General features: G+C 49.2%; 1 protein-coding gene across 1 annotated transcript; it reads left to right on the top strand.

The window, feature by feature from the left end:
* Positions 1-238: 238 nt before the first annotated feature.
* On the top strand, positions 239-4,027 carry EGR1 (early growth response 1). Its single transcript, XM_017891317.1, has 2 exons — positions 239-814; positions 1,491-4,027. Exons 1-2 carry the CDS (start codon positions 514-516, stop codon positions 2,813-2,815), a joined length of 1,626 nt encoding a protein of 541 aa, XP_017746806.1. The 5' UTR covers positions 239-513; the 3' UTR covers positions 2,816-4,027.
* The last annotated feature ends 11,931 nt before the right edge of the window (positions 4,028-15,958 follow it).

Below are 15,958 nucleotides of genomic sequence, written 5' to 3'. Positions count from 1 at the left end.
TAGGCTTCCCCGAAGTCTGGGCGCCTGGGATGCCGGCGCGGGCTCGGGCCCCAGGGTGCAGGATGGAGGTGCCGGGCGCTGTCGGATGGGGGGCTTCACGTCACTCCGGGTCCTCCCGGCTGGTCCTGCCATATTAGGGCTTCCTGCTTCCCATATATGGCCATGTACGTCACGACGGAGGCGGGCCCGGGCGGTTCCAGACCCTTCAAATAGAGGCGGATCCGGGGAGTCGCGAGAGATCCCAGCGCGCAGAACTTGGGGAGCCGCCGCCGCCATCCGCCGCCGCAGCCAGCTTCCGCCGCCGCAGGACCGGCCCCGTCCCAGCCTCCGCAGCAGCGGCGCGTCCACGCCCGCCCGCGCCCAGGGCGAGTCGGGGTCCCAGCCTGTGCGCTTCTCAGTGTGCCCCGCGCCCCGCATGTAACCCGGCCAGGCCCCCGCAACTGTCTCCCGCAGCTCCAGCCCCGGGCTGCGCCCACCCGCCCCGACACCAGCTCTCCCGCCCGCTCGTCCAGGATGGCCGCGGCCAAGGCCGAGATGCAGCTGATGTCCCCGCTGCAGATCTCTGACCCGTTCGGATCCTTTCCTCACTCGCCCACCATGGACAACTACCCTAAGCTGGAGGAGATGATGCTGCTGAGCAACGGGGCTCCCCAGTTCCTCGGCGCCGCCGGGGCCCCTGAGGGCAGCGGCAGTAACAGCAGCAGCAGCAGCGGGGGCGGTGGAGGCGGCGGGGGCGGCAGCAGCAGCAGCAGCAGCAGCACCTTCAACCCTCAGGCGGACACGGGCGAGCAGCCCTACGAGCACCTGACCGCAGGTAAGCAGTGGCCTACGCTGAGAGGGAACCTTTTCGCCACCATCCTGGCGTCCAGTCCTTCACCGCAGGAGTGCTCCTGGATCTTAGGATGCGAGCCGGGTTTCCCTTTCATTCCTCGCATCCCCAGGGTCATGTGTTAGAGGAATGCCAAGGGACCCCACACAGCCCACGCCCGGCCCTCATCCCTAGCAGCAGAGGACAGAGCTTTTGTTTTGGATGGAGAGCTCTGGAGCTGCGTGGGTGGGTGGAGGGGGAGGGCTTATTTTGATGAGCGGGGCTGGGCCCCCCCAGAAAGGCTTGCCTTGCCTTGCTTGCCGCCTGTCCCTAAGGGAGGACCGTGATCCTTGGCCGTGGATGTCCCGGCAGCCCGGGTTTGGGGGCGCGCACTAGCCGCGGCCGTGGGGGTGCTGGCGGGAATCCCTCGCCCGCGCAGCCGCCACTGCGGAGCGCTGCGAGCTGCAGTGGAGGGGGATTCTCCGTATTTGCGTCAGCTGTTGTTGAAATGGGCTCTGCCACTGGAGCGGGTTCAGGAACATTGCAATCTGCTGCTATCAATTATTAACTACCTCGGGAGTCAATGGTAGCCAGCCGACCTCTTGCCTGGCAGCTCGGGTCGTTCTCCTCCTCCACTGATTGCTCTCCAGTAACCAGGCCTCCCCTTTCTCTCTCCTGCCAGAGTCTTTTCCTGACATCTCTCTGAACAACGAGAAGGTGCTGGTGGAGACAAGTTACCCCAGCCAAACCACTCGACTGCCCCCCATCACCTATACTGGCCGCTTTTCCCTGGAACCTGCACCCAACAGTGGCAACACCTTGTGGCCCGAGCCCCTCTTCAGCTTGGTCAGTGGCCTCGTGAGCATGACCAACCCACCAGCCTCCTCGTCCTCAGCACCATCTCCAGCGGCCTCCTCCTCCTCCGCCTCCCAGAGCCCACCCCTGAGCTGTGCAGTGCCATCCAACGACAGCAGTCCCATTTACTCAGCGGCACCCACCTTCCCCACGCCGAACACTGACATTTTCCCTGAGCCACAAAGCCAGGCCTTCCCGGGCTCAGCAGGGACAGCGCTCCAGTACCCGCCTCCTGCCTACCCTGCCGCCAAGGGTGGCTTCCAGGTTCCAATGATCCCCGACTACCTGTTTCCACAGCAGCAGGGGGATCTGGGCCTGGGTACCCCAGACCAGAAGCCCTTCCAGGGCCTGGAAAGCCGCACCCAGCAGCCTTCGCTCACCCCCCTGTCTACTATCAAGGCCTTTGCCACTCAGTCGGGCTCCCAGGACCTGAAGGCCCTCAATACCAGTTACCAGTCCCAGCTCATCAAACCCAGCCGAATGCGCAAGTACCCCAACCGGCCCAGCAAGACGCCCCCCCACGAACGCCCTTACGCTTGCCCGGTGGAGTCCTGTGATCGCCGCTTCTCCCGCTCTGACGAGCTCACCCGCCACATCCGCATCCACACAGGCCAGAAGCCCTTCCAGTGCCGCATCTGCATGCGCAACTTCAGCCGCAGCGACCACCTCACCACCCACATCCGTACCCACACGGGCGAGAAGCCCTTCGCCTGCGACATCTGTGGGAGAAAGTTTGCCAGGAGCGATGAACGCAAGAGGCATACCAAGATCCACTTGCGGCAGAAGGACAAGAAAGCAGACAAAAGTGTTGTGGCCTCTTCGGCCACCTCCTCTCTCTCTTCCTACCCATCCCCGGTTGCTACCTCTTACCCATCCCCGGTTACTACCTCTTATCCATCCCCGGCCACCACCTCATACCCGTCCCCTGTGCCCACCTCCTTCTCCTCTCCCGGCTCCTCAACCTACCCATCCCCTGTGCACAGTGGCTTCCCCTCCCCGTCGGTGGCCACCACGTACTCCTCCGTTCCCCCTGCCTTCCCGGCCCAGGTCAGCAGCTTCCCTTCCTCAGCTGTCACCAACTCCTTCAGCGCCTCCACAGGGCTTTCGGACATGACAGCAACCTTTTCTCCCAGGACAATTGAAATTTGCTAAAGGGAAAGGGGAAACAAAGGGAAAAGGGAGAAAAAGAAACACAAGAGACTTAAAGGACAAGAGGAGGAGATGGCGGTAGGAGAGGAGGGTTCCTCTTAGGTCAGATGGAGGTTCTCAGAGCCAAGTCCTCCCTCTCTACTTGGAGTGGAAGGTCTCTTGGCCAACAATCCTTTTTGCCCACTTCCCCTTCCCCAATTCCTATTCCCTTTGACTTCAGCTGCCTGAAACAGCCATGTCCAAGTTCTTCACCTCTATCCAAAGAACTTGATTTGCATGGATTTTGGATAAATCATTTCAGTATCATCTCCATCATATGCCTGACCCCTTGCTCCCTTCAATGCTAGAAAATCGAGTTGGCAAAATGGGGTTTGGGCCCCTCAGAGCCCTGCCCTGCACCCTTGTACAGTGTCTGTGCCATGGATTTCGTTTTTCTTGGGGTACTCTTGATGTGAAGATAATTTGCATATTCTATTGTATTATTTGGAGTTAGGTCCTCACTTGGGGAAAAAAAAAAAGAAAAGCCAAGCAAACCAATGGTGATCCTCTATTTTGTGATGATGCTGTGACAATAAGTTTGAACCTTTTTTTTGAAACAGCAGTCCTAGGTATTCTCAGAGCATGTGTCAGAGTGTTGTTCCGTTAACCTTTTTGTAAATACTGCTCGACTGTACTCTCACATGTGGCAAAATATGGTTTGGTTTTCTTTTTTTTTTTTTGAAAGTTTTTTCTTCGTCCTTTTGGTTTAAAAAGTTTCACGTCTTGGTGCCTTTTGTGTGATGCGCCTTGCTGATGGCTTGACATGTGCAATTGTGAAGGACATGCTCACCTCTAGCCTTAAGGGGGACAGGGAGTGATGATTTGGGGGAGGCTTTGGGAGCAAAATAAGGAAGAGGGCTGAGCTGAGCTTCGGTTCTCCAGAATGTAAGAAAACAAAATCTAAAAATCTGAACTCTCAAAAGTCTATTTTTTTAACTGAAAATGTACATTTATAAATATATTCAGGAGTTGGAATGTTGTAGTTACCTACTGAGTAGGCGGCGATTTTTGTATGTTATGAACATGCAGTTCATTATTTTGTGGTTCTATTTTACTTTGTACTTGTGTTTGCTTAAACAAAGTGACTGTTTGGCTTATAAACACATTGAATGCGCTTTATTGCCCATGGGATATGTGGTGTATATCCTTCCAAAACATTAAAAGGAAAATAAAGTAGCTGTGATTGGGTATGTGTTTCCTGGGTTGGGGAAGGACTCTGCCCTATTGAGGGCTGTGAGGTTTTCTGAAGATGGCCTTTAGAGATACAAGGATCCTCCAGCCAGAGTCAGGCCCACTGTGTGAAACTGGAGTTCGTTATTTTTGAGGACTGAGTATGGGTCTTTAGACAGGGTCTTGCTCTATCCATCCAGGCTGGAGTGCAGTAGTGTAATCACAGCTCACTGCAGCCTTGACCTCCCAGGCTCAAGTGATCCTCCCACCTCAGCCTCCTGAGTAGCTGGGACTATAGGCATGTGCCACCACACTCAGCTAATGTTTATAGAGACAGGGTTTTGCCCTGTTGCCCAGGCTAGGGTTTTTCTCTTCCTGATAATGGGCCTGTTCCTCCTCAGTCTGTTGGGCTGAAGCTTTACCCTGGTTAGCTAAAGCCAAGAAAGGCCAGAGTTAGGGCTGGGACATGTGTGACCAGAGGCAGTGCTACTCTACTGGCATCAAATGTTGGGCCAGTCCCATCCCCCACCTCTACTCAGGGTTGGAAAATCCGTGATCTTGGGAATCCCTGCCATGTGCAGTTAGGGGAGGTAAGAAGTGCGCACAAGGGCTTTGGGGAAACAGTAACAATGCTGGGGCCAACTCAGCCTCTCCCTCCCATTCCCCATGTCCCCAGCAACTTGAGGTCATCAAAGAAGCCTAGAAGAGGTAAAGGCCAGTTCTCAAGACAAGAATCCTTCCAGGAAGAAATTCTTGTTACTTGCCAGCTGGAACTGCCATCCTTGGCAGCTTCGTGGGACAGAGGATAGAGTGGGCAGAAGGCTGGTCTGGTGTCTAAAGTTCCCATCCAGGCCAAATCTGTTCCCATTGTGTAGGAGGCCTGAGGTGCCAGGTTCTTTTGGCCTCAGTCTCCTGAGGGACCACTCCCACTGCTGGGGCAATCCCTGTGGGCATGTGAGCATCTGCGTACTCTGTGAGAGGCCTTGACCTGGCCACGACAGACACCATGGGAGCAGCTCCTCTTCCAGGAATGTGAATTGTTGGCTGGGGGGATAGATATAAGACAAAAATTACAACATGGTATTGTGTTATGCAATATGGGCAAGAATGGGGCTCTTTGGGAGCACAGTGAAAGGCACCCAAACCACCCAGGGAATTAGGAAGGGTGGAAAAATTGAGTTAGGAAGCACAAGCAGGAGTCAACATGATTGACTTGGTTTGTGGGTGAGGCAGGGAGGACACTGACTGAGTCTACTCAGCAATGTGGATGAGATGGATTACTGAGTGAAAGCGCTACCTCCCACCCTGATATCTAAGTATTTTATGAATTGGTCAAACTCCACCATTCACTGGGTGGATGGGTACAATAGATTTAATGTCCTGGAATTACCAAGCCTTGGCTCCTCTCCCAACTTCTGACCCCTAAAATCAGAGGGACAATGAGGTATCCCCCTGACCTGGTATGGTTATCAGGCCCTGAGTGAAGTGAAAGTCTAATCTGCTTCTACCTCTTCTCCTTCCTCTAAGGGTCTCCCAGGTGGTTCTCAACCCACACTTTCTGGAGCCAGAGGAATTCCAATAACCCCCTGACATTGGCCCAGTTCTTCTTGTGCAGTCTAGCCTTCCCTGACCAACACTGTTAACCTCTGCCCTTTCCCATGGCACCAGACTCCTCAGCCTAGAGCAGGGGGAACTGGGCACTTTCTCTAGCAAGGGACACATCCCTGTGAGCCTCCTGGCAAAATTGCCAGGTCCTGATGGGACAATATTTATATTGGCACACCTCTTCTCAGCCCCACCTACCCCTCCCCATCTCACTCTAAGCCCAGGAACACAAGTCCATGCCTGTTACACATTCTTAAGAGTTTCTCACTCCAGACTCCCAAGAAATAAAACATGGCAAGAATAAAATATGAAAGAAGGAGCACTGAGACCCTGTTCCTTTAAAGCAGAGAGTCTTGTATGTTACATGTACATCAGAATGAGATTCCCAGGCCCCATGAACAGAGCAGCTGACTGATACCTTACATTTGGGATAGGGTCCTGGAACTGGCCTTGATAACAAGGTCATTCTCATGCAGATGGCTTGTTGCTAGCTAATATTTATTTTATTTTATTGTATTTTTGAGACAGGGTTTCATTGTCACCCAGGCTGGAGTGCAGCGATGTGACTACAACCCATTGCAACCTCGAACTCCTGGGCTCAAAGTCTCCTCCAGCTTCCCAAGTAGCTGAGAACACAGATGCACTATAGATGACTACTTTACTTTTTTATTTTTTATTTTTTGTTTATTTTTTGAGGCAGAGTCTGGCTCTGTCGCCCAGGCTGGAGTGCAATGGCATGATCTCGGCTCACTGCAACCTCCATCTCCTGGGTTCAAGCGATTCTCCTGCCTCAGCCTCCCAAGTAGCTGGGATTACAGGCACCCACCACCAGGACTGGCTAATTTTTTTTTTTTTGAGACAGAGTCTCACTCTGTTGCCCAGGCTGGAGTGCAGTGGCCTGATCTCAGCTCACTGCAAGCTCCGCCTCCTGGGTTCACACCATTCTCCTGCTTCAGCCTCCTGTGTAGCTGGGACTACAGGCGCCCGCCACCTCGCCCAGCTAATTTTTTGTATGTTTAGTAGAGATGGGTTTTCACCGTGTTAGCCAGGATGATGTCGATCTCCTGACCTCGTGATCCGCCCACCTCGGCCTCCCAAAGTACTGGGATTACAGGTGTGAGCCACCGCATCCAGCCCCTTAATTTTTGTATTTTTAGTAGAGACGGTTTCACCATGTTGGCCAGTCTGGTCTTGAACTCCTGACCTCAGGTGATCTGCCCGCCTTGGCCTCCCAAAGTGCTGGGATTACAGGCGTGAGCCACTGCACCCAACCTTTAATTATTATTATTTTTTTTAAGAGATGGGAGGGTCACACTTTGTTGCCCAGGATGATCTCGAACTCCTGAGTTCAAGTTATCCCTCCCATCCTGGCCTCTCAAGGTGCTGGGATTACAGGCATGAGCCAACACATTTGGCTGCTAACTAATTTTTATTAGTCCTGTCACCAGGTTTCTTTAGGTTCTGACAGTCCAAACTTAAGTTTCTTTTCATGGCTAAAATAGGGAATGGGGCATAAAGCTGCTCTCTTTTACAGTTCTATAGTATAATGAATGTGTTGGCTAATACGAAAATAAAAATATAAGAATAATGAGTGTTTATTTAAATTCCTACTCCTGCTAGGGAAATAGAAAACCAAGGGCACGAGACAGTACTGGTAAGAGCTCTCATCATTATAAAGGTTAAGGTTGGAGAAGGGTCCCCGAGAGTGCTGAACAATTGATTGCTACCTGGGGACATTGTCTAGGGCTTCAGGAATGTCAGGAAGGACAGAGAGGAGTAGGGTAGAAGGGAGTTGGGGGTAGGGGACTGGGCTGAGGACAAGGATAGGTTTTGATTCTGAAGTAAAAGAACCAGGTCCTAAAGACCCTTGACCCTTCCTCCTCTTGCCTGAAAAGTACTCTTTTTGCTTGAATTTCAGGAATGTTCAGCCTGGTTCTCACCTGTTTTGAAAGATTCCAAGCACTCAGGAAGGCGGAGCTTGGCCCGGGGTTTCCGCAAGCTGGAGTTTTCAGTGTGTTTCCTTCCACCTTCCCCCTATTCAGAACCGCCCCATCTTCCAGGTATGGAACTGGAGCCAGGTAAGGGTACTATAGGGTCAGAGGTATTCCCTGCCAGTCCCCCTCCCTGCATCCATACTGTTTTCACTGTTTCAGTCCACACTTAGTGCAGTTGGAGAGGGGAAGCCATTGGGCAGAGCGATATCCCAGAGTCCTAAGGGAAATGAGGCCAAGTTAGAAGAATCAGATGTCAAACAAATAACATTTCAACATTTTACCCAGAAACCTTTGGGTGCTAATAAGATTTTTGCACCCAAATAGCAAATCTAACCCTCTACTTCAGTCATTTTTCTCCCAGTCTCCTTATCTCCATTACTAGGGCCTAGGAGAGCCTCTGTGTCTAAGCTTCCTTCAGATGATCTCTCAGGTCAGATGGGCGGCCCAGCAACTCAGATGCAAGTAAAAGATCATTTCCCTTTCCAGGGAGTTCTCTCCACAAGCCCATTCTCCTTGGCACTTAGGGTTTTAAAAATTATTATTATAACTCTATTGAGGGCTGTGTATGGTGGCTCACACCTATAATTACTGCACTTTGGCAGGCCGAGGCGAGAGATTGCTTGAGCCCAGGAGTTCAAGATCGGCCTGGGCAACACAGGGAGACCCCCGTCTGTACAAAAAAATAAAATAAACCAGGCATGGTGGCCCACGCCTGTAGTTCCAGATATTCGGGACGCTGAGGTAGGAGGACTGCTTGAGCCTGGGAGGTCAAGGCTGCAGTGAGCTGAGATCATGCCACTTCACTCCAGCTTGGGCAGCAGAGCAAGACCTGGTTTCAAACAAATATTTTTTTTTAACTATTTTTGCATTTTTTTAGGCCAGGTGCGGTAGCTGATGCCTGTAATCCCAGCACTTTGGGAGGCCAAGGTTGGGGGATCACCTGAGGTCAGGAGTTCAAGACCAGCCTGGCCAGCATGATGAAGCCCCGTCTCTACTAAAAATACAAAAAAAATTAGCATGGTGACACACACCTGTAATCCCAGCTACTCGGGAGGCTAAGACATGAAAAGTGCTTGAACCTGGGAGGCGGAGGTTGCAGTGAGCCCAGATAGTGCCACTGCACTCTAGCCTGAGCGACAGAGCAAGACTCTGTCTCTAAATAAATAAATAATTTTTTTTTAAATTAAAAAAACAAAAAAAGAAACCTATTTTGTATTTTTTGTAAAGATGGGGTTTCAATATGTTGCCCCGGCTGGAGGTACTACTGATGAACAATAAACTGTACATATAAAGTGTACAACTTGATGAGTCTTGACCTATGTGTACGCAGGTGAAATAATCGCAATTATGATACTGAACATTACCATCACCTCCAAAAGTTTCCTCATGCTCCTTGGTGATCTTTCCTCCCTTCTACCCCTGTACCCGGGCAGTCACTGATCTATCACTGTGAATCAGTTTGCATTCTCTAGTTTCTTTCTTTCTTTTTTTTTTTTTTTCAATTTGAGAGTAGGTACTGTTTTCTGTTTGTTTGTTTTTTCTTTTTTTGAGACGGAGACTTGCTCTGTCGCCCAGGCTGGAGGGCAGTGGCACGATCTCAGCTGACTGCAAGCTCTGCCTCCCGGGTTCACACCATTCTCCTGCCTCAGCCTCCCGAGTAGCTGGGACTATGGGCGCCCGCTACCATGCTCAGCTAATTTTTTTGTATTTTTAGTAGAGACGGGGTTTCAAAGTGTTAGGCAGGATGATCTCGAACTCCTGACCTTGTGATCCACCCGCCTTGGCCTCCTAAAGTGCTGGGATTACAGGCATGAGCCACTGTGCCCGGTCAAGAGTAGATACTGTTTATTAACCGACCACCTTAGAAAAATAATCATGGTAGACACCTTAGTTCATTCTTCTAATAAGCCTGTTGATACGATCCTCCCTGTTGCTAGTGTCTCCAGCTTCTACAAAGTGGGTGGTCTTTTTCTTCATTCCGCCTTGTGGAGAAGATAATTTGAAGGGCCACAGCTAGTTATTTGCTTCTTTGAAGCATTTTCCAACAGTATAGATCTCATGAATCAGATCCTCCATGCAGATGATGCCATATTTACCAAGAGCTCAAGCAATCAAAGTGTTATCTATCAAAGCAGTTCGCTTCTTATTGATTTTGCCATAATCACGCTTGTAAATTAGTTCATTTACTGACTTCAGATTTGGGTGCCCCCATGCAATATATGGGTCTACAATCCTCAGCATGTTAACTGAAGCCTGTTGAGCTTCACAAAGCTTCCACTGAAGTTTGACGACGGCAAAGAAGCTGCAACACCTTTCGGACCTTTGGGCTCATACCATCGATACATCTGATCCTGATGACAAATGCCAGTTTGGGTTCTGCAGGTACATAGAAGTTGCCAGCTTTTCTTGCCATCCTCGCCATTCGAATTTCAGTTATGTACATCTGCCTATATTCCTTGTGACCGTGCTTTTCTTTTTCACAGATAAGCTTCCTCCTTGCCTTTCTTTCTTTTTCTTTTCTTTTCTTTTTTTTTTTTTTTTTTTTTTTTTTTTTTTTTTTTGAGATGGAGTTTCGCTCTAGTTGCCCAGGCTGGAGTGCAACGGGCACGATGTCAGCTCACCGCAACCTCTGCCTCCCGGGTTCAAGCGATTCTCCTGCTTCAGCCTCCCGAGTAGCTGGGACTGCAGGTGCCTGCCACCATGCCTGGCTAATTTTTGTATTTTTAGCAGAGACCAGGCTTCACCAAGTTGGCCAGGCCGGTCTTGAACTCCTGACCTCAGATGATCCACCCACCTCGACCTCCCAAAGTGCTGGGATTACAGGCGTGAGCCACCACGCCCAGACTCCTCCTTGCCTTTTGAAGCATCTTTTGGGCAAACTTCTTTCTCAGGTGCTTGATTTTTCAATTTTTCAAAATTCCTTTTCTTTTCTTTTTTTTAAAGATGGAGTTTCGCTCTCGTTGCCCAGGCTGGAGTGCAATGGTGTGTTCTTGGCTCACTCAACCTCTGCCTCCTGGGTTCAAGCGATTCTCCTGTCTCAGCCTCCTGAGTAGCTGGGATTACAGGCATGTGCCACCACACCAAGCTAATTTTGTAATTTTAGTAGAGAGGGGTTTCTCCATATTGGTCAGGCTGGTCTCAAACTCCCAACTTCAGGTGATCCGCCTGCCTCGGCCTCCCAAAGTGCTGGGATTACAGGCGTGAGCCACCGCACCTGGCCTCCTTCGCTTTTTCTTAAGGGTTTCTGGCATAGCAGTAACCTTCTTCTCTTCTACACCCTCCATGGTTCCAGCCGGAAAAAGAAGATAGAGTGTCTCATATATGGAATCATTCCATATGTCCTTGATTTGATCTGGCTTCCTTCACTTAGCATCAATGTTCGGGATACATTGATGTTGCTGTGTGTACACTGCAAATAGTTCACTCCTTTTCATTGCCAAGTAGCATTCTGCTATACGGCTATGCCTCAGTTGTTCATCCTTTTCCCTGTGGAGGGACATCTGGGCTGGTTCCTTTGGGGCTATTACAGATAAAGCCGCTGTGATCATTGGAGTACAAGTCCTTGTGTAGATGTGTCCACATTTACTCCAACGTTTCCCCCAAACTGTTCTGGCTCCTTCTTCCCACAATAGCCACATTTATTCACATCTCTGGTGCTTTAACACAAGAAGCACCCATCTTCTCCCACACTCACAGAGTCAAAGTCTCTTAAAAGATTTGCTTCCTTTAGTCATTGCTCAAGCCAACAGAGCCAGCCCCTTTGTCTTTTTTTTTTTTTTTTAGAGACAAGAGTCTCGCTCTGTCACCAGGCTAGAGTGCAGTGGCAGGATCTCGGGTCATTGCAACCTCCGCCTCCCAGGTTCAAGCGATTCTCATGCCTCAGCCTCCCGAGTACCTGGGATTACAGGCATGTGCCACCACACCCAGCTAATTTTTGTATTTTTAGTAGAGATGGGGTTAACCATCTTGGCCAGAATGGTCTCGATCTCCTGACCTCATGATCCGCCGTCCTCAGCCTCCCAAAGTGCTGGGATTATAGCGTGAGCCACTGCCCTGGCCCCTTTGTCATTTTTATTGCTCTACTCCAAGCTCTCTCCCATTTGTTTTTTTTTTTTTTTTTTTTTTTTTTTTTGACAGTCTTACTCTGTTGCCCAGGCTGGAGTGCAATGGTGCCATTTCGGCTCTCTGCAACTGCCACCTCCTGGGTTCAAGCAGTTCTCCTGCCTCAGCCTCCTGAGTAGCTGGGACTACAGCCACGTGCCACCGTGCCCAGCTAATTTTTGTTTTTTTAGTAGAGGTCTCGAACTCCTGACCTCAAGTGATCTGTCTGCTTTGGCCTCCCAAAGTGCTGGAATTACATGCCTGAGCCACCATGCTCGGCCCCATTTGTTTCTGTCTTCCTGGTAATGAGGTATCTGGGCTAAGCAAGGTAGATTGTCATTATTTAGTCAGCTCAGCAAATGGACAAAAGTCCATGGTGATACTTTTCTAAAGAGGAGAGGTGTCTGGGAGAGGGTGGGCCTGAGATTGATCAGATACTCCTATCTCAAAAACAGGAAGAGGCTAAGGGTCAGATGATATGGGACGCTGCCCTTGGGGGACTAGTCCCGAGAGGTTATCTGTACACTTTGCCTTTATCACCATCTCCTGTGGGCGGTTCCTGATGGGTTTTCTGGAACACGGGCCCCATTCACCCACTGGTTGTCATAGACTCTAATCTACCACATTTTCACCTCTTGGATTGGGGTTGGTACTGTAATTAAAACTTCTCTCTTTCCTCTTTGGACATCAGGAGTGTGGGGCTATGGAGCCGCCAGAGGAGAGAAGGACAGCGGAGGCTGGAAGGCAGGTCTGGGTCTGTGCTCCCAACTCTGATAAACTGACACTTGCTGATGACCTGGCATGTGTGGGGGCTGTCCTTCACAGTTATTCTTTCCAGACAGACAATAACAAGTATCAGTGAGGATGTGAATAAACCGGAACCTTCACATTTTGCTGGTGGGGACGTAAAAAGGTGCAGCCACTTTGGAAAATGGTTTAGTTATTTCTTATAAAGTTAAACGTACACTTACCATATGACCCAGCAATTCTACTCCTGGGTATCTACCTAACAGAAATAAAAATATGTTCACACAAAGACTTGCATGCAAATGTTCATAGCAGCATTATTCATAATAGCCGGAGTGGAAACAATCCAAGTGTCTATTCAACCAGTGCACAAATAAGCAAAATGTGATATATCCAAACGATGAAATAGGCCTCAGCAATAAAAAGGAACAAAATACAGATGTGTGCCACAACATGCGTAAACCTCAAAACATTTTGATTAAGAAGTTAGGTGCAAAGGACTACATAGTGTATGACTGCATTTATATGAAATGTCCAGAAAAGGCAAAAGTCTTATAGAGACGGAGAGCAGATTAGTAGTTGTCTGGGGCTGGGTGTGAGAGAGTTATTGATGGCCAATGAGTTTGCTATTTGGGGGATCATGGAGATATTCTAAGACTGTATTGTTATGTTTGAACAATTGTTTACATTACTGAAAGTTACTGAATTATACACAAAGATGGGTGAAATTTATGGTATGTAAATTATAACTTACGAAGCATTTTTTTTTTTTTTTTTTTGGGACAGAGTTTTGCTGTGTCACCCAGGCCGGAGTGCAGTGTCGTAATCTTGGCTTACTGCAACCTCCACCTCCCGGGTTCAAGCGATTCTCCTACTTCAGCCTCCCGAGTAGTTGGGACTACAGGCATGTGCCACCACGCCTGGCTAATTTTTGTATTTTTAGTAAGATGGGGTTTTGCCATGTTGCCCAGGCTGGTCTCGAACTCCTGATCTCAAGTGATCTGCCTGCCTCGGCCTCCCAAAGTGCTGGGATTACAGGTGTGAACCACCACGCCCAGCTGGAATATTTAAAACATTATCCTTGCTTGCCGGGCCCTGTGGCTCACATCTATAATCCCAGCACTTTGGGAGGCCGAGGTGGGCAGATTACCTGAGGTCAGGAGTTCAAGACCAGCCTGGCCAACATGGCGAAACCCCGTCTCTACTAAAAATACAAAAATAAGCCAGGCATGGTGGCGGGCGCCTGTAACCCCAGCTACTTGGGAGGCTAAGGTGGGAGAATCACTTGAACCCAGAAGGTGGAGGTTGCAGTGAGCCAAGATCGCGCCATTACACTCCAGCTTGGGCGACAGAGTGAGACTTCCTCTCAACAAACAAACAAAACAGAAACAAAAGAACAGGCTGCCCACCTGGGCCAGAGTGGCTCCTCAACTGCCAGATAAATCTAGAAGTCACCATTTCCACAGAACCAGCAGTGGGTGCCGTCCTCAGAGAAAACCAACTCAGCCTTCCTGGAAGCTCATTTCTCCTCAGAACCAACTTCACTTTCTAGAACCTTTTCAGCTCCAGTGACCAGAAGACTGAGAACCAAACTAGGCCTCATTTGTTGAACAAATTAATAGAGCACCTATGGTGGGAGAGTTGGTTCTGAGGATTTGGAGGGGCTCTGGGAGAAGGAGAAATCCAACCACCCCAGCCTTGCTAATCACCTTTAAATCTCATTAGAACCGACTTTGAATTCCCTGAAACTGGCTTCTCACAAACAGTGCATCCCCTCCAGCTGCCTTATTATTATTATTTTTTGAGACGAAGTCTCGCTCTGTCGCTCAGGCTGGAGTGCAGTGGCCGGATCTCTGCTCACTGCAAGCTCCGCGTCCCAGGTTTACGCCATTCTCCTACCTCAGCCTCCCGAGTAGCTGGAATTACAGGTGCCGCCACCTTGCCTGGCTAGTTTTTTGTATTTTTTAGTAGAGACGGGGTTTCACCGGCTTAGCCAGGATGGTATTGATCTCCTGACCTGGTGATCCGCCCGTCTCAGCCTCCCAAAGTGCTGGGATTACAGCCTTGAGCCACCGCGCCCGGCCACTCAGCTCCCTTATTAAAACCAATTTTCAGTCACCTCAACACCAACTGTCCAGCTCAAACTATCATCTCAGAATCACCCATTTAATAGTCTCAGATGCACCTGACTGGGTCCATTTGTAAGCCTTCACGGGTCAGCTACGGCAGTGTTCTCAATCTTCTGTTAATGACACTAACAATTTCTAGTGCCCTCAAGTCCCCATGAAACAGGGACTCTCCAGTGGTGACTGCTTCCAGTCCTATTACAGCAGCCTCAGAACCAATTTTGTCACCAGTTTTGTGATGACTCCCCTGCATTGTCTCCTCAGAATCATCGTTCATTCTCTTCAGAGCCAGATTTCATTTTTGGCTAATGAAATTGTCAAGGTCCTTACAACTTTCTCTTCAGAAGTATATTGGTTGTACTTGGAAACACTTTTTCCATCTCCTCAGGCCCAGCTGTCAGCCTTCCTAAAGCAAACCTTTAGGTCATTCACCCATGGGCTTCAGTTTCCCCATCTACTTCATGGGGGAAATAATGCTTTTTTTTTTCTTTAAAAAGGTAACGTTGGCCAGGCGCAGCGGCTCGTGCCTATAATCTCAGCACTTTGGGAGGCCGAGGCAGGTGGACTTCTTGAGCCCAGGAGTTTGAGACCAGCCTGGGCAACATGGTGAAACCCCATCTCTACAAAAAATGAAAAAAATTAGTGGAGTATGTTGAAAAAAAAAAAGTAATGTGAATTTTTTTTATTACAAAATATATATTCATTGTGAAAAATATAAAAGCACACCTTTTTCACAGACGTTGAAAGAAGAGAAAGCCTTTGACACATGAAACTCACATGCTGATGGAGGGAGAATGAATTGGGCCCACTTTCCTGAGGGCTACAGGCTTGTACTCAGAGCCTTATGAAAGTTCACGTCACCCGGGAGGCGGAGCTTGCAGTGAGCCAAGGTGTAGCCACTGCACTCCAGCCTGGAGACAGAGCGAGACTCTGTCTCAAAAGAAAGAAAAAAAAGTTCATGCCTTCTCTCCTAGCAATTCTGCCACGACTGCTTTTAATCACAGTATTATGTGTAATGGAGAAAAATGGCAACAGCATACATGTCTGATGGGTGATGGCTGAAATAAACGGTTACATCATATGACGAATTACTAGGCAGTCATTATAAATCAGGTTGTAAAATAATTATTGACCTGAAAATGCTCACAATATAATACTAAGGAATGAAAGTAAGATATAACACTTTACATGGTACGATTCCAATTTTATAAAATACATGCACATATAACATCATTATACATCAAATGCTGGTGGTTGTCATTCTAGGTAGTGTAACTTTTTTATTTTATTTTCTTATCTTCCTTCCTTTCCTTCCTTCCTTCCTTCCTTCTCTTTTGAGACAGTCTCGCTCTGTCATCCAGGCT

The sequence above is a fragment of the Rhinopithecus bieti genome, unplaced genomic scaffold, assembly GCF_001698545.2.
Source record: "Rhinopithecus bieti isolate Rb0 unplaced genomic scaffold, ASM169854v2 scaffold_20170, whole genome shotgun sequence".
Lineage (NCBI taxonomy): Eukaryota > Metazoa > Chordata > Mammalia > Primates > Cercopithecidae > Rhinopithecus > Rhinopithecus bieti.
This window is presented reverse-complemented; position numbering and strand designations above follow the sequence as displayed.